The sequence below is a fragment of the Thunnus maccoyii genome, chromosome 15 (genome assembly GCF_910596095.1).
Source record: "Thunnus maccoyii chromosome 15, fThuMac1.1, whole genome shotgun sequence".
Lineage (NCBI taxonomy): Eukaryota > Metazoa > Chordata > Actinopteri > Scombriformes > Scombridae > Thunnus > Thunnus maccoyii.
In genome coordinates this window covers 10,688,603-10,714,648 of record NC_056547.1, presented here as the reverse complement: position 1 = coordinate 10,714,648, position 26,046 = coordinate 10,688,603, and the positions used below count along the sequence as shown (strand labels likewise).

Sequence of the window (26,046 nt, the reverse complement as noted above, 5' to 3'; positions counted from 1 at the left end):
AGCTTTGGCAGTGGGTTCATTTGGCTAGCTTACACAACAGTTCCACCTGGAATTTAGTATGTGTAAAAATCTCTATAAAGAACTAGTTTGTGTGGTGCAACCACTTATGATTTAGTGATGTGTAAATCTGCACTAAGTTTAAGTTATAATAAGGCTGAGTTTGAACTTACAAACAGCTGGTGCAAATGAGTACTGGGTCTGCAGATGGAGCCCACAGCAATATTGATGTGAAGAGGTATGCTTTGTATGGCGAAACAAAGCAGTTTGCTTAAATTTGTCACAAAATGACGTTGTGAGGATGAGGAGGAAGAGAATACTCTTGCACTAATTTCTCTTCTACAAGTGCTAAGTTTCCTCAACAGGGAAATGGCTGAATACCTGCAGCTTGCAGGCATGCACTTAGAAAAGCAAATTTTAATATTTTACCCTCCTATTGGGTTTGGAAAGGGTTTACACCAATACAATACCTGGATTGCCATCATACATGCTGAGGAAGGGCGTCTGGCCCAAAAGGTCTGTGTGGCAATTCAAAATTAAAACTAGTTCACTAGGTGTGCTGTCCTAATCCTCTTCTTTATTCAATTTCAATACTTTAAGGACTCAGCACCCAACTTTTTTGATTTTGATTGTGAGTTGAGCGCGTTGTATTATACAATTTTTACACCAATACACCCTGAGTGTTTGCAGGTCTAACCCACATTTGAATTAGTTTTCTTCGGTGCCTAAAACTAACAATATAATTATCATCCAGTAAAATGTTTTATCTGGTAAGTAATAACAATGTACAAATCATTTTTAGTTTAAAATAGTCACAATTTATGTATTTTATTGCATATGATGAACAGAGCAGGCAAATACACCAGACCATGAGAGGATCTGATGAACAAAATAATTCCCAAAATAACTTGTTTATATTTTCTTATATGTTAAATTTAGCAATTATTGTTACATTTGTTGTGTTATGGGTCAAAATTGGCTGCATAAACGTTCCTATGAAAAAAGGAGAATCACACAAATCAATTACAAGACTCATGACTTATGTGTCATCTCCAGCAAGGTACATGTGTGTGGTTTATGTGGTTGCCATGCCAGGCTATGTTCAAGTTTCATGTTCATAGACTTTAAAAAATAGTGGATATTACCACAGTGACGTTACTCATTGGTTTGTGGATTCCCGTTTTGAAGCACTGAGTTTGCATTTTGACTGTCGCTATCTCGGATTTTTGGAGCCAGAGGTTACCATATTTGGACAAGGGGATGGAACTGACCCTAACGCTAGCTGCTAACCACTAGCTTGGTAAGCATGATGCATTTACAGTCTCAGGTTAACTGTGAACTGTGAATATGGGTTTACACCAGGGTCACATTACCTAACCAACATTGTCGCTGTAGTAATGACTTTCCTGTGAGCCCCGGAGGTTGCTACTTGGTCATATTAGTGCCAGTGTACCACTGTCCATATGCTTGATTAATGATGCTGTTGCGTCTATCAACTGTGTGTGTGTGAATGTTTGTCTTGGTGCCTGTAACATTACCTCTGATGATGTATTGTATGATTAAATTGTGGTGCCTCGAGGCAAGTATAGTTGTAATGGCCTATTTTGGTTAGTCACTATTCAAATCTTATACCAGCATGAAAACACACGCAAAACACAAGGCATATAGAAACAATATCTTTAATATGCTACATCATGTAAATATAAAAGTATGATCAAAATAGTCTCTCACATATAAATTCTCAACATCTCATAACCTGTTTCCAAAAATAAACTACATAGATAAACATATGGTACAAAAAAACCCTAAGAAATCATAAAAAGACGTACATTACTGACTCAGTAGTAAAATTTTCAAGAATGTTTCCCACCTTCTGGTTTTTCATAACACCAAAAGCACACAGATCTAGTTGCAATATTAACAATATAAAGAAATGTCTCCTCCTGTGTTGCTCATTTTTATTGTCCAATGCTGGGTATGAGGTACCAATGTGCCCACTGTTAGAGTCAGTTAAAGCTAGTCACCTGAGTTTGCAATATAAGCCTGTACTAAAAGCAGTATATTGACCCTCTGACTGATATGTCTGAATTACAGTAAGATTTGGATTAAGCTTGTGTTCAAAAATATTTACAGTAAAGCTTTGTATGTAAGAAATATCTGGAACATTTGAATCCAGTGAAAAGCTACATAAATACATCCACTTACTGTAGTGACTCAGCATTAAGTTTGGACTAAAAACAATACAGTGAGAGAGAATCATTTGGTTTTCTTCTGCACAGTATGCCTGTATACTTTGATGTCTAAAGAAGTTGCTGGATGCTGAAGAAAAAATGCTAATGCTCTGTCTGAATATTTTTTTACCCTTCTAATGTTTAAATTAGCTGAATAACTGATCCAAAAATAACGGTTCTACGTGTTCATGTTCTTTGATTATCATTTTGGCAAATGCTTATTAACACACATTTTAACAATACTCGATTTTCCCTTTTTAATTATAAATAAATAAAACATTGCAAACAGTTGGGGAGCAGGAAGGTGTTTTGTGTCATCATTGTGCACTGACTTTCATATATACTTCCACTCGTCTCACACACGCACCCAGAAGGTCAAACACACCGTCACACAAAGTTAAACAATGCACAATGAACTGTGACAAGTTATTGTTGAGTTCACTTGTGGTTTTCCCCAGAGATCAAATCTCCTTGGAAATGTCAACAAAAAGGAAGAAAAAAAAAAAAAAACTAACAGAAAAAACAAAATATCATACAACTAAATAAATATAGACAACTAGAATTTTCCAAAAAGTAATAAGTTAACGCACAAAAAAGCAAACACTTGTCTACCTGAGTGAAAAGACTTTTTAAATACTTCACAGCTTAGCAACATCTGCCCACTTTTCATTTTTTAAACTGAGTTTTTTGGGAGGAAGTACAATCACTGAATACCCTAACCCAGTCTTTGGAATGCTCTTCTTTTGGTGCTGCGCTCATTGGATTGGGAAAGCTCATATTCCCCGTTGTGTCCCTCTTGGACAAAATAGAGTTTTATTTGGCGACATCTGTTTTCCTGATTGATGGTATGCTGTATGTCCATCTTTGTATTTCCTACCACTACAAGTGTTCTTTCAATCCCCTCTCACTGTCCTTCTGTCTTCACTGTTGGCCGTTTGTGGAGATGAACAACGCTGGCCCTCTCCTGATAGGCTAGAGGGGGGCTGTGGTGTGAAGCAGGTACAGCTGATTGGGCCATAGGCATTGTTGGTGCATTAATAGCCACCGTCAGAGCTTTCAGCAGTAGGGTGGCCTCCTTCTGGTCCTCCTTCCCTTCGCCTTCCAACGTACGAGCCAGCCATCGCTCAACAGCCTCTTCCACCTGTGGCGCCGTTGCCGCCTCAGTGAGCGTGTCGGCCTCTTGGCTAGCGTCAAACCGCTCCACCATTTCTTTAATGTGTACATTGACTGGAGCGTTAGCCAGGCAGCAGCTACGCTGGTGGATACGAAGAGAGAAGCGGTGGAAGAAGGCCTGGGCACAAAGCTGGCAGCGGTAGGGACGGTCGCGGCTGCTGTGGAGGCGGCGGTGCAGTTTGAGGTGGATGTACTGGGTGAACTTCGTGCTGCACAGCTTGCACTGGTAAGGTTTTTCCCCAGAGTGTAGTCGTAGGTGTGTTTTTAAGTTGCTGGTGCTGCTGAAGCGCTTGTGACACACCTGGAAAGCATGAAATGAAAGGTTAAGACTTCTGTGATAACACTCACATGACTGGTTATTATGTAGAGCACCTTGAGAAAAGTGGCAGTATTGTTTTTGGGATTATTCAGGAGAACTTCAGCAATAAAGAATGATGTCATCTCGATGTTATTATTAGCATGGTATCAGGGTTGAACAAGTTATTCCTATTCTCTGAGTTAACAAGACCATATTTCTTTCTTTGTAAAACCAGTTCTATCCAATAACACTCTCAACACGCACACCCACATAGTCACACTAGCAAACAAAAGCATAAAGATGCTATTACATGACACGGTGGGTAGTGGCTCATTGAAAATCAAACAGACATTGTTACCAGAACGGTATGTGAGTCAGAGAGCCTTTATGTGTATTGTGTATACAGTGTGTTCCTCTCAAACTCTCAATTTTACATCAACGTCAATGCGAAGGCAGTTAAGAGGCTGTAAGAAGCTTGTAAAAAGAAAATACACACAACCTATGATTTACAACATACCTGACATTCATGTGGTTTCTCTCCTGTGTGGACCAGGTGATGTTTCTGGAGATGGGCCAGCTGAGTGAAGCTCTTTTTACATAAATTACACTGGAACGGTCTCTCACCACTGTGCACTCGGAGATGGACCTACAATTACACAGGTGATACAAAGAAAAGTAATGAGCACTGGTATCAAATGGAAAATGATGAGTAGAATTTTTGTTTATTTTTGTTTTTTTTACTGGAATTCATCAAAATGAATTTCATGTTAGTATGGTTTAACAAACAAGAAAGAGGAACAGAAGTTACCTTGAGGTTTGACAGCTGTCCGAAAGTCTTTGCACAGATGTTACATTCATACTTGATCTTTCCATTCTGCTTCTTCAGTGGGTAAGGTAGGGATTTGTGGCCAGGGCCATTACGTGGCGCTGGATTGCTTTTGGTTGTAGCCAGGGTTAGGTTCATGGCCTCCTCGCAGCCAGAGGGAGACTGCTCAGGGGACTGGTGCTGGCTGCTTGGCTTGGGGAGAGGGGAGAGCTCTGGGGTGGCTGGGGCACCTCGTGGTGGTGACACATTCGGGGTTAGTTCTTTCAGACCTCCATGCGGCGATGGAGGGTAAGGGAGGGACACTGGAAGTAGATTAGGTGGGCCGATTGGGGGATACGGGAGTCCGTCTGTGCTCAGGTAGTTGCTGTACCGGAGGGATCCTCTTGAAGGCAGCATCCCAGGAAATGGAGGGGAGTATGAGGGGAGGAGGAGGCGAGGATAGTGGGGGCCATATGGAGGAAGGAGAGGGTAAGTGGGCTGGAGGGGTCTGGACTGAGGGTAAAGGGGATAAGATGACACCAGCCCCTCTCTGTGGCCGTAGAGGCCGTGAAGGTGAAGGGGGAGATTTCGGTGCCCAGATTGGAGTGCAGGGTGGTGTTCTGGCAAGTATGGGTGATTCAATCCCAGACTTGGTTCTCTGTGCTCAGGCTGAGGAGAGGGAATGATCCCCCGGTCCTCTGGATCCCTGTCGCTCTTCTCCTCCTTTTCAATCTTTTTGCTGAAGTCCATGATTTGGTCGTCAGGCGTGTCAGGGGGAGTGTCTCTCTCCAACATCTCCACGTCGATCTTCTCCTCTCCTTCATCATCCCTCTCATCTTTCACTTCTTCCTTTGTTCTTTCTTTGAACCATGTCTGCTGAGGTAGGTGCTGTTTGGTATACTCTGGCTCATGGTCTTCATCAGAACTCATGTATTCTGTGAGAAAGGGGGAAAAAAATGAGTATTGACACAGAACACTGATTTTTGAAGTTTAAAAATACAAAATCTTCATCTTTGTACAAAAGTTAATTATAACATCCGTGTCATTTCTTTAAAGTCACTGAGACACGTGAATATTCAGACACACATCCGCCCACAGTAGGCACTCCCTCTTATGGTAAATGATAGTAGTTTCAGTTTTGACTCAACACGTAACCCTACAGTCTAAGTTTCTGGTTGTCAATCACAGTAGTGATTTTGGTGTGGGAGAATGGGTTGTGGGTGAAGTGTGTGGGAGTCCATGTGTCATGTCATGTATGTGCAGTTGTTCAGCAAGATTCTGAGTTTTGTTTGTGAAACTTTTTCTGAGTAGCTGTCTTACCGTACACTGGCCACAAGAAAATGTGAAACATCTCTTCCTTTTTCCCTTCTATTTCTCTTTTTGAGAAAACCTTTGGTTGGTCGGTTTTGACACCGTGACTATGCGTCACCACCTGCTTGTCATGTGAATTACAGGATCATTTGAAAGGATGTACCAGTGTTTTTGCATATTTTTGGCCTATTTAATACAAATAATATATATTTAAAATTCTCAGTGATCATTTTCTAAAGTATATCATAGTGTTTTACCTATCTTAATACTGTCTTAAAGGCAAACACTGATTTCCTTTCTCCTTCTATGAAAACCAGCTTGTAGAAACCTGAACCATGCACATCGTAGTTTTTTTGTTGTTGTTGTCTGTTGGTGGATTTGGTGTTTCAATTGTTGCTTTGAAGCTTCAACAACCAATACCTGAGAACTAGCTGCTGAACTACGTCACCTAATATCAGAAAAATAAACCTTAAGATCCTTTACAGTAAGTTGATAAAACTATGTAATGATACCACCTTAGCATTAGTCACCAAGTTGAATGGCAACGCATCTGGTGTATCCAGTTGGTATGAATCATCAGACTTTGTGGCAACAGAGAATCATTCAGGATGATGAGGGTATGACTTGCTGTTCTACTAATAGCTGAAAACAAATGACTCACAAAGGTACTTTGACCAGCCATATCCCCCTTGGATTTCATTCCCCTCTCCTTAAAATCCCACGTCATTTACCACATGTCATGAAATACTGAGATTTATTTCATATATGTATGTGAATGTAGTTTGTGATCTTGCATAAATATTTGGTTCACAACAATAAGCCAGACAGTAAGAAACAGTATCAATCCAGCTATTTTGCTATTGGTAATAGATAAGAGGTATTATTCACTTAAAGGGAATAATGTGTCGTCGTCAGCTCTGAAGTGAAAGAATTTTGCTGATCGCAATCATTACCTGATGTAGACTTTGAGCTATGTGTTTAGTCACTGCCACAGGTCTAATTCTGTCATTTTATCAGATCTAGTAAATCAAAATAACATCATCATGTTCCTCAACATGAAAACAGCTGACAGTCAGCTGTCTTTCAATCCCTCTCACTAGCTCCATTGTCAGCAGGATTAATACAGTGTCACAGGGTAATAAAGTTCACCAAATATGCTGAATGTTTTGGTTTCATCTAAACAGCCAATGTGTTCATAAGTTAAGTCCTATGCACAAAACAGAGCTGAAAAAAAATCTTTTATTACCCTATGAATAACCTTTAGAGCCTGACATACAAGCTCTGTTCTTTCCTGTGCCTCAGAATATTTATTACCCTTCAATACTTTTCTATGACCTGCTGTAAGGACCAAGACATCTTGATAGAAAAAGTAGAAAAAATCTGCTTCCACTGCACTCACTCTGTTTGATGTCGTCCTGCTGACTGCAGAGTCTCTGCGCAAACTCCTGGCTGTACCACACGAGCAGCTCCTGTTTGGGCTCTACTGGTCGGATGGTGTAGAAGTAGATTTCCCGGCCATTCTGGCATGCCACCAGGTTCTGTTCGGCCAGAGAGCGTGCTGGGTTGACATATCGCATCCAGTTGCTCCTGTGGACGTCATAGCCATCAATGAAGTTTTGAAGCTGCCCGCCGCTGTAAATCTGCAACAGAAAGAGAGAATATTGGATTAAGACGTGTTCACAAAAACTGGGATACCCGAAGACACACATTAACTTGTAAAGGCACTTTATAAATCAAATTATTTAATGTTTGACATAATAAATGATTAATATACTTTAACCCTTATATTATTTGACCATCTGCTGCAATGGCCACATCCATCATTAATGAATACATTGCTGCTTTTATCCTTAAAATTTAAACTAAAATTCTACAGATATGATATGGATTGAAATGCTGATTAAAATTTATATATAATCATCAAAACAATATTTTTAAAAAGTTTTAAATAAATCAAGATTATAGAGAAAAAAAGTCTAAATAATCACCTCTGCCATGTACAGTTAAATATCCTTTATCCTCTTCAGTTAAAAGCTACAGTATATTTTTTGTTCCTTTAATCTGCGCACTGCAACTCTGCTCTGTGTGTGCTGAGCGTAACACTCTTCTGTCTGTTTGTGTCTCAGCCGTCACTGTATATGAGGCGTGGAGGAGTGGGGGCGTGGTCCAGCTGTCTCGCTCTCTCTTTCCCTCTCCTTTTTCTTTCTCTCTCTCTCTCTCTGTCTTTCTAGTCTCTGTGTGTTATTGTTGTTTCTATCTTGTCATTTAGTTAAAGAAATATATATCAGTGGTATTCTTTATTATGATAACTTTTTTCTTTTAGAAAAAAATTAACGCATCAGCTCAGGAAAACAAACCAGATGTAAAGGAAATGTTACTAGTGGCTGCTTGACAGACAGGTGTTGGCAGGCAGCCAAAATTTGCACACACACACATGTACACACGCACGCACGCACACATGCATGATGTTGGCAGCACGTCCGCCCTCGTCCTGCACCTGTGTCATAAGATTGATAACATAATCGCTCCTGGGGAACGTCAGACTTTCACTATTGCACCGGGACAGGAACCTCCTTTTCAGAGGTTTACAGGAAATAATAAAGCCGGAAGGAAAATACGTAGGATGGCAACAGAAAGTCCTTATGGGAATTGACTAAGCAGAAAAGAAAAATTCCTGAGTGACACAAGCCACGTCTGGATGAAAGAGAGAGAAAACAAACACGGGACTTGAAGACTAAAAGGTGGTGGGTGTGGATGTCTGAGTTTGCGTCTATGTTTATACGTTAAACAATAGTCCCTTCCTTTGTGTTTGTGACACATGTTGCATAGGACCTGAGTGCCAGTAAGGCTCTGATGACTGTGTGAGAGTGAATACTGTGTTACGTGCCACCAGCATTCACAACTTCCTCTAAAATTTTGACCAAAATCCCTTTACGCCAGTACAATCTGTGTGAAAGCATTTTTGTTTCCTTATTGACGAACATGGACCTGATGTGAAACTTCTGTGTCTGAGCAATGTCTTCTTTTCATAAATAATAAAGGAAGATGAATCTGTCCTCAACCACTCCAAAATTATTCCCAGGGTCATTTTCTTGCATCTAGATTTGAGACTTTCCCCTGCTAAACCACAATCACACTGTATAGACTCTATACAGTGTGATATATATACACATACTCTATACTATAGAGTATGTGTATATATATTATACATATACATTTGTTCAGATACATGCACATAGGCGGGCTATCCTTACCCTCCAGAAGTATTTTCTGTTGGCCTGTTTGGGGACGTTGTCTTTGGTGTAGATGTCTCCTTGCAGGGGGCCAAATCGAGTCCCCTGAGGAATGTATTCTTTACTGAACACGCCTGTCACCTGGAAAACAGATCAAACATATCGTTTGCATATAGCATACAGATGGGTCATTTCACGTGGAATATTACTCAGTAGCATTATAGTCAGAGCCGTCATATTGAAGATTAAAAGCCTACTTTCAGGTAACAAGAGTTGATTTTTCAAGCACTGATACAGAATAAATCTATACATATTATATAGCATAATACTTGTGTTTTGCTTTGTCCAACAGGCTATTGGCCTGTGTTGTATTTGCAGTGGCTCTGTCATGTTGACCCAGACAGCTCTAGAGCCAAGGTAAAGCCCACAAGGTGACCCACTTTCAACACTAATGAGTTAAACGAATGAGGAGAATTACACTTTCTCTGACCTACTCCACTGATCTCTGACCTGCTGTCCTCATAAACACCAGAGAGAACGAGAGGACGCAGTGTCACCTGTTGTTTGCCTTGTGAACTTCATGAATGTTGCTAAGGTGTACCTGTATTGTCGCTCATTTATTGTTTGGGACAATACTACACTTCTGTTTCTAAAACCACAAGGACAAAAGCGCACACAGCAAATTATGTGATGACACAGATTGTGCTCACTCTTCAGACACGTTTCCTAGCCTAAAATCCGAAGTTCAAAATTTTCCACCTGCACATGTGGATATGAGTCAAACGTTTGTCTATAATCGTTTTCCTTGGAATAGGAACTTCAAAACTTGTCCAAACATATATTGTGGAGATGTGTGAGGGATTTTTGACCCTGAGAGAGTTTTTTGTCTTGTTCTGCAGCTTGTTGAGTCATTTTTACCTTTTAAGGTACCTTTTTTTGTGAGTCGAATAATAAATCAGTAAAAAATAATTAGTCTTAAGCAACAGTTGTACAGGACAGCTTTATGATTCACACTTTGCGGACAGGCTTGGGGTCAACCCTCCTCAAAACACACCCAAACACACACACACGCCATCAGGCAGCAGCATCTGCGGCACACACAGCCTCAATGTCTTGAGGAGCTTTGTGTACAATCCTTAATACCCCACGCCCCATCCCCCCCATTCCCCACCCCCCATACATAAACACACACTCTCTCTTCCTGCTATTGAGGAATTATCATTCAAAATGACCCCCAAAAGGATTATCACGGCCTCCTGTAAAAAAGGTCAACCCTTAAAAAACAAGAACATGATGACAAATCTGAACCTTGTGTTAATTTATCACAATATGAAGAATGGAGTCGGCTTTTGTAAATGATGTATAAGTAGTTAATTAGAAGAACAACAGGTCACTGAGGGCAGCAGGAGTGTCTGTGCGTGTGTGTTGAGCGGCCGTCAAGGCGAGTGAGGTGATTCCTAGATACGATGAACCAGTGTGACAGGGACATTGTACTTCGTTGGCGTTGCGTGACTAACGAAACGCTGTGGCGCTGGGCTGCCGCTGCTTAACCGCTCAGTTCAGCCAGGTTGGGAGGAAGGGGGAGGGAGTGAGTGAAGGGTGTTGAGGAACGGAAGAAAGGAGGGTGGGCGTTCTTAAGTGGACCCACGCTATGACACTCCTGAACAGCCTCTCCCCCCCCCCCTCCCCTGTTTTTTTTTTTTTTTTTGCTTGCTGAACTCGAAATAGCTTGTGTCGCCTGCCAGGTTGAAGCCTGATGCCTGGCCGGCTGCCTGGCTGGCTGCCTGGCTGGCTGCCTGTCCCCAACGAAAGTTAATCATCTGGTTTTAACCTAAATCCCCCCCCCCCCTCCACACACACACACACACCCTCCCCTCACCAGCTTCTCCCTCTCCCCAAACCCGTTGCCTCTTTCTCCCTCCACTGGCACCCGTTGCTAACGCCCCATCTGCCACGTGTCCCCACCACCCTTCTTTGCCTTTCGTGGCACACTTCGGAATAAAAATGGGAAGAAAAAGTAGGTTTACGAAAGGTGTGAAGGGGCTAAAAGGAACAACACTAGAGAGAAAACAAGTGGGCCCAACTCTCCTCCTCTTAACCAAACAGGTGCTGACCAAGTATTGTTAGTGCGTTGATGTGCATGATAATGTGCAACCCCTTGCCTCATGACTCATCCATATGGAACAATCGCTCACCTGCTTGATTTATCCCTCCCTTCCCAGCCTTCCTGATAACTATGACTTGCATTTAAGGTGACACACATCCCACACAAATGCACATAAAGGAGTGGCTGTGTTTTATGATCATTGCAGGAAATGAATCTCCCAGCTTTGCGACAGCACGTAAGGGAGAGAGATTCACATGACACCATCTTTAGGAAGGGAAACTACTCTGGACAGGAGCCAGTTTAAATAAAGCAGATTACTTGCAAGCATGTGAGTGTGTGTGCTAGTGCTTGTTTTTCATGCCTCATTTTGTATCTGATTGGTGTTATAATTGGTCAGTAAGCACTGGTGCACAGGCAAACTGTAAAATCAAGTTTCACTGCAGTAAGTGTGAATTGTGAAGAAATGTGAAGTATACGTAAGACGTGTTAGGGGTTGGGCATTGAAATTAGCCCCAAATGTGATTTTATCGGCATAGTTTGCATGCTTTTCTCATCCTGCAGCAGTGAATGCAGCAGAGAGAGCAGGAAGAGATGAGACTATGTGAGTTAGTTTAGAGGAACAACAGCAGAATGTGTTGCCTGGGTGAGGGAAGAAAGAGGAAGGGGATACAGCGAAGTCAACCACAAGCTTCTGAGTATTGAGAGAACTACAAAAGTAGTGAGTGTGACATTGCTCTCTGTTCCTTTTAAGATGATGATTCTCTCTTTAGTTAGATTGAATATTCATATTTAAAACCTTGCTCAGGGACATGATTGCAGTGCTTTATTGTATAGGTGACATGTCCAGCCAGATGCCTGATCAGTGACTGCACTGGGAGCCAAGCAGTCAGCTGACTGACTGGGACAAACAGTCCAGGGATATTGCATATACTCCTCCTGACTCACCTAAGTGAGAGAAGGCGTGGGAGGTGAAGAGGACAGGCATAAAAGAGGCAAAACAAGAGGGCAGGGACGTCTTGACGCAATTAGATCACCTGGTAGAAGCCGAGCCAATCCCTGACATTTTACTATGTGTGTGTCTACGTGTGACTGCCTGCATGTGTTATTGTGTGAGTAAAAAAGAAACTCAAACCAGTTATAAATGGCTGAAACATTAAGGTGACATAATGGAAATTAAGATGGCCATAAGGCACAAAAAGGCCCCTGACCTCAAGCTGCCAGTGGCCTTGTGTCCACTACATCACATTAACTCTCTCTCTTTCTTTCTCTCTCTCTCTCTCACACACACACACGCACACACACTGTTTGTGTGAAGAACTCATTAGTCAGCAAATCTTTTGTTCCAAGTAACCCAATGCAGATGGCCCAACAGAATGTTATGTAACACAGAATTAATATTTTTAAGTGAAAAGCTTTAATCGGACAAAACTGACTGTTCTAAAATAGCATTAGAAATAGAGACTACTGTATTAAAGTTACAGTAGTGAGTTGGATTAGTATATATTCTGTTATGTGCTGTAACATCAGTGGGTTTCACAGGAAAACTGCTCTTACCTCATTGTCTGTGCCGTATTCGAAAGTGAGGTTGCGTGGGATGGAGGTCATGGCTTTGGGCAGGCTGAAGCTGGGGTCCGACACCTGGTCTGGCACGATGTAGGTGCAGTTGAGAGCGAAGTCCATTTCCCTCCACCCACTCATGTCTCCTGGTGTGCTATCCAGCTTCATTTTTTTACAATATACTGTAGGTGATGGAGGCTCAGGCTATTTAGCGTTTTAGTTTGGTTTGCTTCCGTTTGGTTTAGGTTGCTTTGGTATAGAGGTATACTTTGGTTTGATTTGGGCAGGTCCCTTGTCTTAGGTACGCTGGTTAAAGCTCAAGATCTGAAAAAGGAAAGTAGGAGGCAAGAGGAAGATTTTAGTGCCACATAAATCAGTTTTAAAAGAAACAATTTGGAGGTAAAGAATATGTTTCAAAGGAAAGAAAACACAGTACAAGAAAGCATCCTCTAAAGTGGCAACAAGCTGATATATGACAACTTTTAGTAAAACATCAACAGTAGGTTGACTCAATGCTAAATACAAGTAATCTCAGAATCTAAAGTCAACTCAATCTATGACTATGTGTCCTAAAAATACAATAACACTTTTCTAAGGCTCACTATTTAATATTATTTAAAAAAGCCTGCTGGCAGTCATTCATTATTCAGTCAGCCAGTTCCATTCATGAAGTTCCTTGACACTGTTCTTGGCCAACATCCCAGTGCTCACCATTCAGTTTAATCATCAATTTCTTAAGAGGCCTATAGGTCATGTCCTTTTCCACTGTTTCTGTATCATATATCCACCTTTCCAATTCATCCAATGTTTTATGCTCTTACAAACAGAAAAGAAACAAAATTTTACTTACTTTTACACATTCATTCAGCTGTAGGATCCGCATTTCTTTGGCTATGTCATCCCTTGAATGCTTTTTTAAAAAAAAATCTGTCTTCTCCTTTTTAAGTCTCCCTTTTCTCAGTGTTTCTTCAGGGATTCCTTTCAGTTAGATCCTTTGGGTATCCGCTCTCGCTGTGGCCACTCTGTTGCTGTCACCAGAAACTCATGAGCTGAGGATTGTGCGCCAAGCTTTTTCAGCTAACCGCCCTGGCCAATCACAAGCCACCGTGGTCATGTGACTGAGCCATCTGACACACAACTGTTGGTTTTGGACAACAACATCAGTGACGTTGTACACTTGGCCAGCAATTGGCTGTTGTTATGAATGCTTACACATATACACACACACACATCCACGCGCACACAAAGAAGACATGTTAATGAATGAATAAAGGAAGAGCAGATGGCTGGCCTGTTGCCACTGGAAAACACACTCATAGACTTTTGCTTGGTTTGGCACTTAATGAGCAATCTGCTGCCACTGTATCTCCTTGACCTACATCTCCCTGTAGAACATCTTTAACTAAGACCCTTAAGACCCCTGCCACACACACACCCACCCACCCACACACACACACATACCAAATCCAATATTCCAAAGAAATGTTTTGATTTAAATTAATTTTGCAAGATATTCTATGGTTATAAAAAACCTCTCACAAGACATAATGTTAAAAATAATATTCTGTTTTACTCTCCTGCACACATACATGCACTGCATGGATTGGTGCTACTCATTCATTCAAAGGTACAGATGTAGGGCAGGTCAACCCAGTGCACAGGAAAGAGACTTAGACACCTGTCTGCTGAGTGTCCCGTTTACTTTCAGACACACACACACACACACAAACAATCTAGTTTCTCTAACATGGAGCTCTGGGTCACCTCACCTGGCAGTTCGCATAAAAATAGCCAGGACAGGAGAGAGGAGTTAAAACAGCATATGGAGGGTAAAAAAGAGAATGTGGCTTTTCTATATGTGACACAGCCTGTGCAAAAAAAAAAGCACACGTGTAATTCATGTTTTTCATGTTTGAAATCCAATATTTTATATGTATATGTGATTTCATTACATGTAAAATGTGTTTTTTCTTGCCAAAACCCCCCTCCCAAAAAAAACAGACAGACAAAACAAAAAATGTGAAATTGCGGTTTTCACGTACTGTATTGACGTATTACTTTTCAAGAAAAAATATCTTTCTTTGATGACACACATTACTGTGCAGAAATGACTAATTTCTCCATTTTTATTTTATTACTGTAATTGACAGCCTTTATCTTCGACCACATTTACCAAATGTTGCGTAACCTGCAGACTAAATGCTGAAAATGTCAAAATTACAGGGACAACGCTGGACTCATTTCCTAAATTCCTGGTTCCTAAAAGTCTCCTTTCTTCGAGGTGCACTTCTGTTTTGTTTTTGATTTTTCAATAAAATTGTATCATGCACCTATTATATAATTTCAAAAATACCATAAAAACTACAAGAAAAGATTTGGGGAGTTTAAACAGTCTGAAACAAACAGTATTTGTGTCCAGAGTAAACAGATAAACAAATGAAAAATAATTTCACAGCATGCAAAGAATAAAATATATATTTTTATATTCTGGAAAAAATATACTTCTTCCAATTTTTTAACTGCTAAAAAATATATATCCATATCTTTATTTTAAACATTATAATGATATTTGTGTCTGTCATTCACCCCTCCTCCTCGCCCCCTCTCTTTCTTAACTTGGCTGCTGAAATAGTAAATTGGCTGCCATATGGCAAGACTGCTATTCCAAGAGTGGAGCTTTACTGCCCAGTGTGGCGTGGGGGTTAAGGGTGGTGGTAGAAGGAGTGTGCGGCTGTGTGTATGTGTGTGTGTGCGTGTGTGTGTGTGTGTGGTGGAGGGCAGAGGGAGGGTAGGTCAGGATTTGGGCTCTTTCACTGGCCCGCGCCTGGCTGGGCTAATTTCTCTAATTTGCAGACAGTCTGGGCTCAGGCTCAGGGCTCAGAGGCTAAAGTCCCAGCACTCCAGGATGACAGGCTAGCCAACTCATCTCACTCCTGCACACACATCACATCAGGGATATCAGATGGTCTAGACACACTTTTCCAGGGAGGGAAACCTCGCTCACAGGGGCAACTGGGCCTTAGCACAAAGAGGGAGGGAGATAACGGCACCAGACGAGACGAAAAGGATAAGTGGAGGAAAGACCTGAGGTCAGCTATATTGAAGCTGTCTGAGACGGAGAAAATCAGACAAAGTGATGTGACCTGAGACATGAATACCACACTGGTTGTACCTGTGTGCTATGTAATAGTCTGGTCCTCATGAGCACCTGTTGCCATGCAAAAGTCTGAGTGTGAATCCACTCTACTGTCAGTAACAGTGCAGAGAAAGCAAACACCTGCTCTACATAAATGCTGATTTTACAAGTGAGTTTAACCAACTGATAGTAAAAAAGATATATAGCGACAGTTGTGAATGTTTGGAATACGTTTATAGTTATACTGAAGGAGCAACAATGAAGAATTAGGCTAAGCAAGAATTTTTGGATACAAAATTCAGTTACCAGTTGATTGGGTCATCCAACAAGAGCAAATGATGAAAGGTCTGAAGCAAATCAAACTTCCTGTGACTACTAATGCACTTTGCATCACTTTGCATTTATACTCTGTAAAAAACCTTGCATTTCATTTATCATGTTTTATTTCAAAGGGGACGGCCAACCAACATTGTTCAGCGAACCTATACAAACCAACACAATTGATAAACCATGTGAAAGTATTAAATCATTAACAGAGAACTTATGATGGTCATTTTAAGATGTAGTACATCTGTTCCCCTTGCAACAAGAAAACAAACAGGGCAATTAACAGCACAAAGTAAATAATCCTATTCTTTACCCATCAATAACCACTGATCCCACCAACTTGGACCACCCCAAGCCTTTTAATGGGTTAGGGTTCATGTGTAATGAACCCCAACCCATTAAAAGGTGGTGCTCAACTCTACCTCTGCCTAATTGAGTGAAAGATTGATGCTGTAGTTTTAAAACAAAATAAAAGATCAAAATAAATAGATAATAGATAAAAAGAAATAGATAAATAGAATAAAAGATCAAGACTGTTTAATTCTTTGGCAATAATCTTCAACGATATCTACATAATTTGTTGGGTTTGGATTGGATCAGTGTCGCCGATTCCTTTTTTATTACATTTCACTTTTTAACCTTAGTCTATGAGTACCACATGGTCTTGAGTAAAAAAAATGTTTGACAAAAAAGTCTAGGTCCACTTTTTCCGAAGCTTTCAAATCTCATCTGATGATCTTTATTGGAGAATGGAGTTGAAAAAGCTCTGAAAAAAGCAATGAAGTGGACCTCAGGTTAAGATTTTTTGTCAAACTACTATTTCCAAGGTCAACATTCATGCTCAAACCCAATAATGAAGTAGCGGGGAGTCTTTATTTATACTCTTGTTTGATCAGATTAACAAAACCGTGTGAGGTTCAACAGCTCGTGGAAATGGTGCTATTCTGTCAACCAAACTTTAAGAAGATGGCATATTTTTTTAAAGGTTTTACACACCCACTCTGCATGGTTACATGATAGCTATAGTTTAAATTTACAACTGTATATAAGTAGTGCTAAAAAAAGTTATTTTTGCTTTTAAGCTCTCACAAAGCAGCTAGAATTACCCACACAAAATGACTTACCATCCGGTGCTAAAAACAGTTCCTGTTTTTATTGAGTCCATTATCTATAACATAGTAATTTCTTGTTTTGTATGTGGATGGGTGGTGGGGGGTTGAGATGTGTGTGTGTGTGTGTGTATGTAGGGAGGGAGGGGGGCAACTATATTGTTTTTTATTGTATGAAGCACTTTGTTTTACATTGTATAAAAAGTGCTATACAAATAAAGTTTGATTGATTGATAATGTCCACATTTCCCACATAGAAGTTATTGCTGTAGGGTTGGAAATGAGCAGGAGACCAATAAATCTGTCGGGGGCAGAAGAAATATTCCCTGTACATCCATATGTTCAACATTCCTTTTTGAACGTATTGATTATATTATAGTTAAATATAGCAGAAATTAGGACACACTCTCAAGTGAGGTGCTGATGAAGTAATGTGGGTGTGAAAGGTGTGGCAGGTGTGAAAGATACATGTGTAACAAGGTGCCTTCAGCAATGGAAATTTTGAGCCAGGGCAGTCCCTATTTGTCTATAGGAGCAAGATGTTCTACCAGGATCCTAAGAAATTTAAAGCTTGCGCAATGTAGGAATGTTACAGTGACTGTTAGGTGTCAGATTTGTCTATACATTTGATGTATGGCCGGAAGAGAATGAGAAGAACAAGCTGAATTTCAGACTGGACTTTCTTTGATTTCACTTCTATGAATCATCAGAAGACTAATGATGCGTTCACATGGCTTCAGGCAGATGGTTGACAGAAAACCAGATATCATTTTAGGTTATGACGGTAAAATTAGGTGAGGCCGGAAGAGAATACTGGCAATGGTTACGGTAAACAGCATTACGGTCAAAAGTTCAAAATATCTTTTGAAAACTTTTTGCCATCCTCTGCGATGGAAACTACAACTTATGTAGCTTCCTCACATAAGCAGAAAACATGGGTGATCTGGACAACGAGAAGCTAATAAATTTAGTGCAACAACACTCAGAATTTTACAAACAGAGCTTGAAATCCTACCGAGGATTTTGGGGAAGTTTTGGCTTCATGCATTACTTGAATAATGACATAAAATAATAGACACAAAATAATTTTATTTTGTATATTTTATTCCATTCTTTGTAAACAATACAACAATACAAGGATGAAAATCCAGTTGTTTCTATATTTTATACATGTCTGTACAGAAAGATATACCCGTAATCATACTGTTGATTATCTTAATTACTGGTTATTCATTAACCACAGGAACATCTCTCCTTACACTTATTTTTTTTAAAAACAAGCCAGGAGACCTTTTGCTAATATTGTGTCTGCCTCTAGAGATCTTATGAGAGGACTTTCATCATAACAAAACATTATCAGGGAGTTCTTAGTAAGTGAATTTGATATGTGTTTCATGTGATCTAATCTAATCTACCGAAAGAAAACAAGGTGATGATAGAAACTTTACGCCTCGCCAAATTACATGCCTGCATGCTTAAATGATTGAGTAATGTCAATGTGCTCTGCTGCCAGAGCCGGGGTCAGTGTTTTACTTTCACTGAGAATGAAAGTGGAAACAATCCTGTCATGGAAGAAATGTGACAGCTCACATTGTTTGTTTACGGCAGAGTATCAGAGCACACTGTCTCTTTGTAGTGGGTAAAAATGTCAAACCCCAAAACATATGAGCAAGAGATACTGTAGGTGATAGTTACGTTTTCATTACTTTTGTTATGACTGGTCTTTCTTTCTTGCAGTTTCTGAGTGTCCCAATTCCTTCTCACTCTATTGACTTGACCCTGTTGTTTTTCCAGTTCTACCGTTCTGCCATAGTAAACAGTAAACAGCTGAGCAGCAGATCTTCACAGGAAAAAAGAGGATTATTTGTCTTTTAACGCATTGTTACTGTGCTTCTGTAGTTGTTGTCCCCTTGCAACAACTGCACCCACTATACCAGGAAGTAGATAACCTATAGGAAGTAGCCAGAGTCACATCACTTTCGGGGGGGGGTTTGTTGTTTACTGAGCCTGGCCGGCTTAGTTTTCCATCAGATCCCTTTAACCAGAAGGATTATCCTCACTGGCTGAACCTTAAATATGTAAGATTACATTATTACATTTCATCACCGATGTGAAGGGGCAATTGTTTTCCTAGAAGAGTCTTTGTTTTCCAAGGCTTTTTTCTCTCTTAATGGGTCCCGTTGTTGTCAATGGGAAATCCTCAAGTCAGAGCTTGTCCCCTGTAATTTGTTATCACCAAAACTCTTCAATGAGGAAGTGTTTTTAAAATCTTCTGTTTGTATGCCAACAGATAGATAGATAGATAAGATATAAGGCTTTTCTTCCTCTTTTTTTTTTTTTTTTAAGCGATAATGTGTTTCATTCTCACTTTATACACATGACTTTGTAAACATCTGTCTTTGTCCAAATAATTGTGAACTTGTTTGACCTGCTACGTTGCTTCACGGCACACTGCAGATTCACTGGAAGAGGCCTTTGTGTGGTGGAGAAAATGAAACGACAGATAAGCACCACTTCAGAGCTTATGGTGGCAATCAGTCTTACATATGAGGAAAAAAATAATATATGGTATCCATAGGTCAGGAGGGTCAACATATACATAATCCAGGTATGATTTGAAACACAAAGGCATCATTTTAATCTTGATGTATAATCTTTGTCAAGCCATGAAAGGAGACAAGTCCAGGGTCCTAAGATACACTGTCTAACCCTTTTTTTTTACCATAGGGGGTTAAAAAACAACAGACTTAAATCCTGCTTTTCTCCATCTGCTTGAAGATTGGTGTAATGTGTTGGCAATTGTTTTGGCAATTCCACTGGATTCCACCACCTCCTCGCTCCTCTCCTGCCTTTGGTTACTGTTTGAAAAAACAGTGACTATTGTTTGCAGGTAACCATTGCATCACTCTGTGGACTCACCGCCTTGCGAAATGAAAAACAGACTGCACGGTTATGATTGCAATTTTTTTTTTCTGTACTTTTGAAAAGCAGTTCATCGGTGACTCAAAGTCGCAATGAAAACTGACACTTCAAGTATACAAGTCTGCACATACAGTACAATTGTTAACTGCAGTGGATATTATTAGAGCACTTGAATAAGGACTTCAAATGAGCTCATGTTATATACCACACCTTTGTAGCCTTTTGCAGCATCTCTGTTCATCCTTATATGGTTAGCACGCAGTGAGAGCTCACACTTTCTCACCCTATAGCCCGAGCCAGTGTTTGTCAGAGGCTGAATGTGACAGACGAAAATAAAATAACCCATCTCATTTTCACACCTCCACTATGTTGTATGCCACCAGAGAAGAGGAAGGAAGGAGAAGGACGTTTCAGAAGCTTCAACAAACAGCATCCTCATCTGCAACATCATCCTCAGTCTGTTTACCATTTATAGTGACTTTAAAGCATATCAGGGCTGGTAAATGGGACTTTTCAGCACTGCTAATTTAATCAAAGAAAAGAGGTGTTATGAATATTTTTTATTTAGACACCCACATGTCAGACATAACCTTAAACTTAAATTTTAGTTTCTCTCCCCACTCACTGTTGTTGACCGTGTGCAATCCACGCTGCCCTGCACACTCAACCTTAAGTGTTTATCTTTTCATGAAGTGATGAGACAAAATGTATTGCTCATTCCAAAGTTACCATAGGAACCTTGATCATGCTTTTGTGGGCTTGCTGTCAGGTCAGTGTCACTACCACAAACACTTGTGGCTTATCTTTCTTTGTATTGATGTCTTGCTCAACATGTTGTTACTGGCAACTCATGTTCGGTACGTTCTGTGGCATGGCCTCTTCTTCTTTTCAGTAAATATGATAAAACTTTCTTAGTTCTTTTGTAAATGAGATGAAAAACAGCTTAATCACAGGATGTATGAGAGATGCATCTGTGAGTTGATGCTGTGATTCTCTCAGTTTAGACTTGTGAACGTTGGAGTATATCACCCAGTAGTACATAGCAGAAGGGGAACATAGCAAAGCACCAGTTGGCCATATTTGCATAGTATTTGCAACAGTTCCATTATCTTTGAAGACAAATGTATTAACCCAATTTCATTGTGCTTTAAATGACAGAGATATAATGATTTTTAGCTATGCATGGCTTTATGGATGGAAATACTGGTCTGTCGGTTGGTCCACCACTTTGGTCCAGCTTGAAATATCTTAACTATTGGATGGATTGAATCTATCCCCTGAAGATGAGTCTTTGGTGATCTCACCTTTTATTTAGTGTCATCATCAGGTCAACATTTCATCACTAAATTCCTGCTAATCTAATGACTTTCCCATAGCCTCAACTGTCCTTTGCCTTCAGTGCTAATTAGCAACTGTTAGCATGCTAACATGCTCAACTAAGATGGTGAACATGGTAAACATTATACCTGCATGCTAACATCAGTTGTTGACATTTATCTCAAAGCCTTGTTGTACATGCATTCTCACAGAGCGAAGTACAGAGTGGCTGTGAACTTCGTGTTAGAACTCGACACTTCTATTAGATTAGATCTGACTAAACTACCATCATATACCTAAAAAAGATCTTGAGTCATACGTGAACTTTGATTCACACACACAAACGGACAAACAACTGATGGTGTCTGTTTCGTTTCATTTCTTCACATTCAGTGTCTGACATGCAGGTACATGCTGCCAGTCATAAACATACTGTTCATCACATTGCCCCTGGTCTACTGTAATGAAAGACCCTCATGTGAGTCAACATATTTCTCAGTTTGGGAAATAAATGAGTACCACAACCTGCTGAACCTGCAGGGACTTTTTATCTTCTGTTGAATGGCAAAACCTGCCATTCCAGTGATAATATAATCTGATGTACTGATGAACTTTTAGTATATGCAGTCTGAAAAGCTGAACAAAAAAGACAGTTGTACCATGCAGCAGTGGTATAAGAAGATACATTACTTAATTCAAATACCTCAAACTTAAATGTATTGGAGTAAATGTACCAACAGCAGTTGCTTCCCGCTACCGCCATTACACTTTCAGTAAAGTGGCATGAAAAGATACGAAAATAAATATGCTGTCGTAACTTCTGCAGATGTAATCTACAGTATATTTCCTGTAATGTACAACTGCAGCAAGTGTCAACAGATGTTGGTTTATTAGCTAGTGCATGGTGGCTAATTTGTGATTCATAATGCTCGCATAATCTTTTCATGCTGTTCAATTGTAAGGGGGTGTTTATCTCAATCTGCTACCTAGTGAACTAATGAGACTGTACCAGCCTTAAACCCTAATTATTGTTCCCTACAGCACATGCAATTAATATCTAGCAGTCCATAGAAACATTGGATATTGGGGGGCCACAGTGGGTCCGGAGAGTGGGAGGTGGTGTTATGGGGAGGGGATAGAGAAGGACAAGGGGTAAGAAAAGGGGTGATGTAAGGGTGTAGCAAAGTCTGCACGCTTTTGGCTTGTGGTCAACAGGTGGGCCCATGTGCTACCGCCCCCCTCCCCAATCTCACAGACCACCAGATAGAGAAAGACTTTAGCCAAGATCTGTCTGGCAGACAGAGAAGGGGATTTCAGCACCAAATCCAGCGGATCAATAAAAATGTCTGCTAATTAGGCTGTCCAGAAAAAGGAGGGGGTGGGGGGGGGGGGGGGGGGGCAGGATGAGAGTGAGACAGATAGAGGAGAAGAGGAGGACAGAAAAGAAAACATCAAGAGCAGTCAGTGCTGATTCAGAAGTCTGGACAGATAAGGAAAATCCCCAGACAGGCGTGTCTAGGTGTGGAAATCAGGTGAAACACTTGGTGACACCTTGCTCTTCAGGTCAATCCAATGTAGTCATGCCAGGGATCAGGCTTGGCCTCCCTCCATCACTCTCTTCCCCAGTCAGAGGCAAGCTCCCGTGCTACAGCGATCAGTTTCTCTGACCCCAATCCTTCCTCTTCCTCCTTCCACCTTTTCTTTGCCCTCCTCCTTTTCCCTGCCCCTCCTCCTTCCTTCCTCTGGACATCACCACTTTGACCTAAATCTCCTCATTTAATCTTCTTCTTCTTCTCGTCTTTTGAATAACAACCAACCCCCTAATTGTCTTAATCTCACTGGTCTTTTATTGTCCCCAGGGCTTCATGCGTACTGCAGAACAAAAACATCTACCACAGATCAATACTTGGCATCAGGCCACAACTACCAGGACGGTCTTTATCGATTATCACTAATTTAAGGTTGAGTTGCGCTGCTTATGAATTTAATTAAAGAGGGTGGGGGGTGTCTGTTTTAAAAGAAATACAAAATATAATCTTTGTTGTTTGTTATTTCAGTGAGAGCAGCTGAGAAAACTTAGAATATGGAAAAAATATGGAAAAATTGTAACTGTGAAATTCATAACTCAAATCACAGTGTTATGAATCAGAGAGCTAAATGTATTAAAGAGATGAATGGCAGTACCACTTGAGGTGAAGCTTAATGCATTTCACAGTTTTGTATTATGAGGAAAATATAAACATTTTTGGCATCTGTGGATTAAATCACACACGAAAGCAGCAGCAGCTCAAGACAGCAGTTGTAAACACTGTCTTCAAATCTCCCCACAGCCTCTTTTTTTATGCTCTCTAAATAAAACAAATCTGTACATTGTCAATTTCTCAAATGAGAAGCTTATGGAATAGCACTCTCAGTTATATTACAATACAGCTTTGGGCCTTGAGCCAAAGATATTAGCTTCAAGGCAGTAGTAAGCTCAGGATCAAGCTGAGGTTAGGAGATGATTTGTGTATGATTTTGAAATGACAACCCGGGACTATAATCAAAATATTCAGAACAATAACGGATTATCTGTTTCAGTGGCTGCACTCTGCACCATCTGTTGAGGAGCGGGACATATGAGTAAATAATGTTGTTCACTTGTGTGTGCATATGTGTTTATATGTGTGTTTACGTGCAGGCGCATTTCCATTTGCAATATACAGATGTTTGTATTTGTTGCACTGCAATTTCAAGATGTAATGACGGAATATGAGATACATCCCCTTATCTTCATCCCCTCATACATTTTCTTCTCAATCTCAGGCAAATCCTTATTTTCATTTTGGCATTATGTATATTTTTATCTTTTTCTCTTCTTTCCTACTCATTCACACACCTTTATTCACACACTGTTGTCATTGTATGCTCTTTTTTTTTCTCCTCTCACAATATCAACAGCTCAGCCCCTCCCTCCTCCTCTCCGCTGTCCCTCTCTCTCAGTGGGTGAGTCTGGGGAGGCATGGCTGTCAGATGACACTGTCTGACTCTGCTCTGCTGTAATCTGACATGGCTAATCTAATCTATCTGTCTTCACAGATTGGCAAACTACCTGGGTCTCTCCAGCCAATTAGGGCCCATCTGCACAGCACGCCATGCAGGCCAGGCCAAAGCCAGCCACCGTAGGGGCCCAGCCAACCGGTCGGGCCTCTGCAAAGCTCAGCGATGGCTCAGGCTGTCTGAGGCCCCACATATTTGCTTCCATAACAGCCCATCTGCCTGTAGCTTGGCCTGGTCCACTTTCATCCCCAACGGCCCCAAAGATTAGGGATCCTCCGCAGACTTTGTTGCCAATTAAAGCACTTGTTGCTATATAGTTGTTAGGTAATCACCAGAGCCATTATTCATCACGAGGTTACGTGGGCTACTTTGACGATAAATGTCTATTTATTTTATTGCAATGCAATTCAGAGATGTTTGCTTTTCCACAAAGTAAGAAACATGACATTTGATAATATGCTGAATTTGTTTTAGCAATTGTAGTGTTAGATTTAGCACAGAAAACAGTAATAAGGCATAAAGGTTTATATGAACCTACTCAGAAGGTCATGAAGAAGGAAAAAAGTTTCATCTCACAGCAGCAATATGACTGTAATTCATCATCATATAAATTAGGTGTGGCTATTATTAGTGTTGTAAATAAACCTCTTTTCCTGCTGTCAGCATTTTAAACAGCACTATCAGATGATGATCTATCCACCCTGTGTGTCATTATGTTTTTTATGATTTTTATGACAAGGGCTAAATCTTCTTAGCTGTCTTTTTTGTGTAGTGATGTGCTCTAACCATTTTTAATGTTTTTCTTTCTTACTTATAATAGAAATTATAATGTTTTTTATCAGTGTGTAGACTATAGAAATGATGTTCTAATTCTATCTGGAGTCTGTCATATTATATACATACATACATACACACACACACACACACACACACACACACACACACACACACACATATATATATATATATATATATATATATATATATGTACACACACACACACACACACACACACACACACACACACATACATACATACATACATACATACATATGTATGTATATATATATATATATATATATATATATATATAAAACCACTAAGACAGAGAGGTAAATACACTGAAACAGGGTCAGGGGCCTTTAACAGCTTATTTTCTCATCAAGTCTCACTTAATCACCTTAGCTAAATTAGTTTGAAATTAGCCCTCTTTCTAACTCCCTGTCTTCTGTCTTTCCCCTCCTTTCCTCCCCCTTTTCTCCCCAGTCGTTTTCACAGCTTTGTGGATTAGACAGATTACACGTCTGGAACTCTGTTTTTCTTCTTTTTCTCTCTCTGTCTCGGTCCTTCCATCCTGAGGGGTGTTAATCCACGATGCGCACTGTTTCAACATATCGTGTTACCTTCAAACCAGTTCCTGCTAAATTCATAACAAAACAAACAAATGTTGGTAGAATGATGTCAGTTTATGCATCATTAACCA

The 26,046-nt window shown here is 40.3% G+C and overlaps 1 protein-coding gene and 1 long non-coding RNA gene across 3 annotated transcripts; one reads left to right on the top strand and one right to left on the bottom strand.

The window, feature by feature from the left end:
- Window positions 1-1,727: 1,727 nt before the first annotated feature.
- prdm1b (PR domain containing 1b, with ZNF domain) lies at window positions 1,728-12,880 on the bottom strand. 2 transcript variants are annotated; one of them, XM_042435744.1, is made up of 6 exons: window positions 12,710-12,880; window positions 9,070-9,189; window positions 7,215-7,455; window positions 4,508-5,439; window positions 4,217-4,345; window positions 1,728-3,702 (listed from the first exon to the last, which is right to left on the bottom strand). In XM_042435744.1, exons 1-6 carry the CDS (start codon window positions 12,878-12,880, stop codon window positions 3,133-3,135), a joined length of 2,163 nt encoding a protein of 720 aa, XP_042291678.1. In that variant the 3' UTR covers window positions 1,728-3,132. The 2 variants fall into 2 exon arrangements, with proteins under 2 accessions (XP_042291678.1, XP_042291677.1); XM_042435743.1 differs by lacking the exons at window positions 9,070-9,189; window positions 12,710-12,880 and adding an exon at window positions 7,804-7,899.
- Window positions 3,552-25,336, top strand: LOC121913081. The gene is made up of 3 exons (XR_006100205.1): window positions 3,552-3,627; window positions 4,253-4,359; window positions 24,602-25,336. It is a non-coding gene; the product is annotated as an uncharacterized LOC121913081 (long non-coding RNA).
- Window positions 25,337-26,046: the final 710 nt, after the last annotated feature.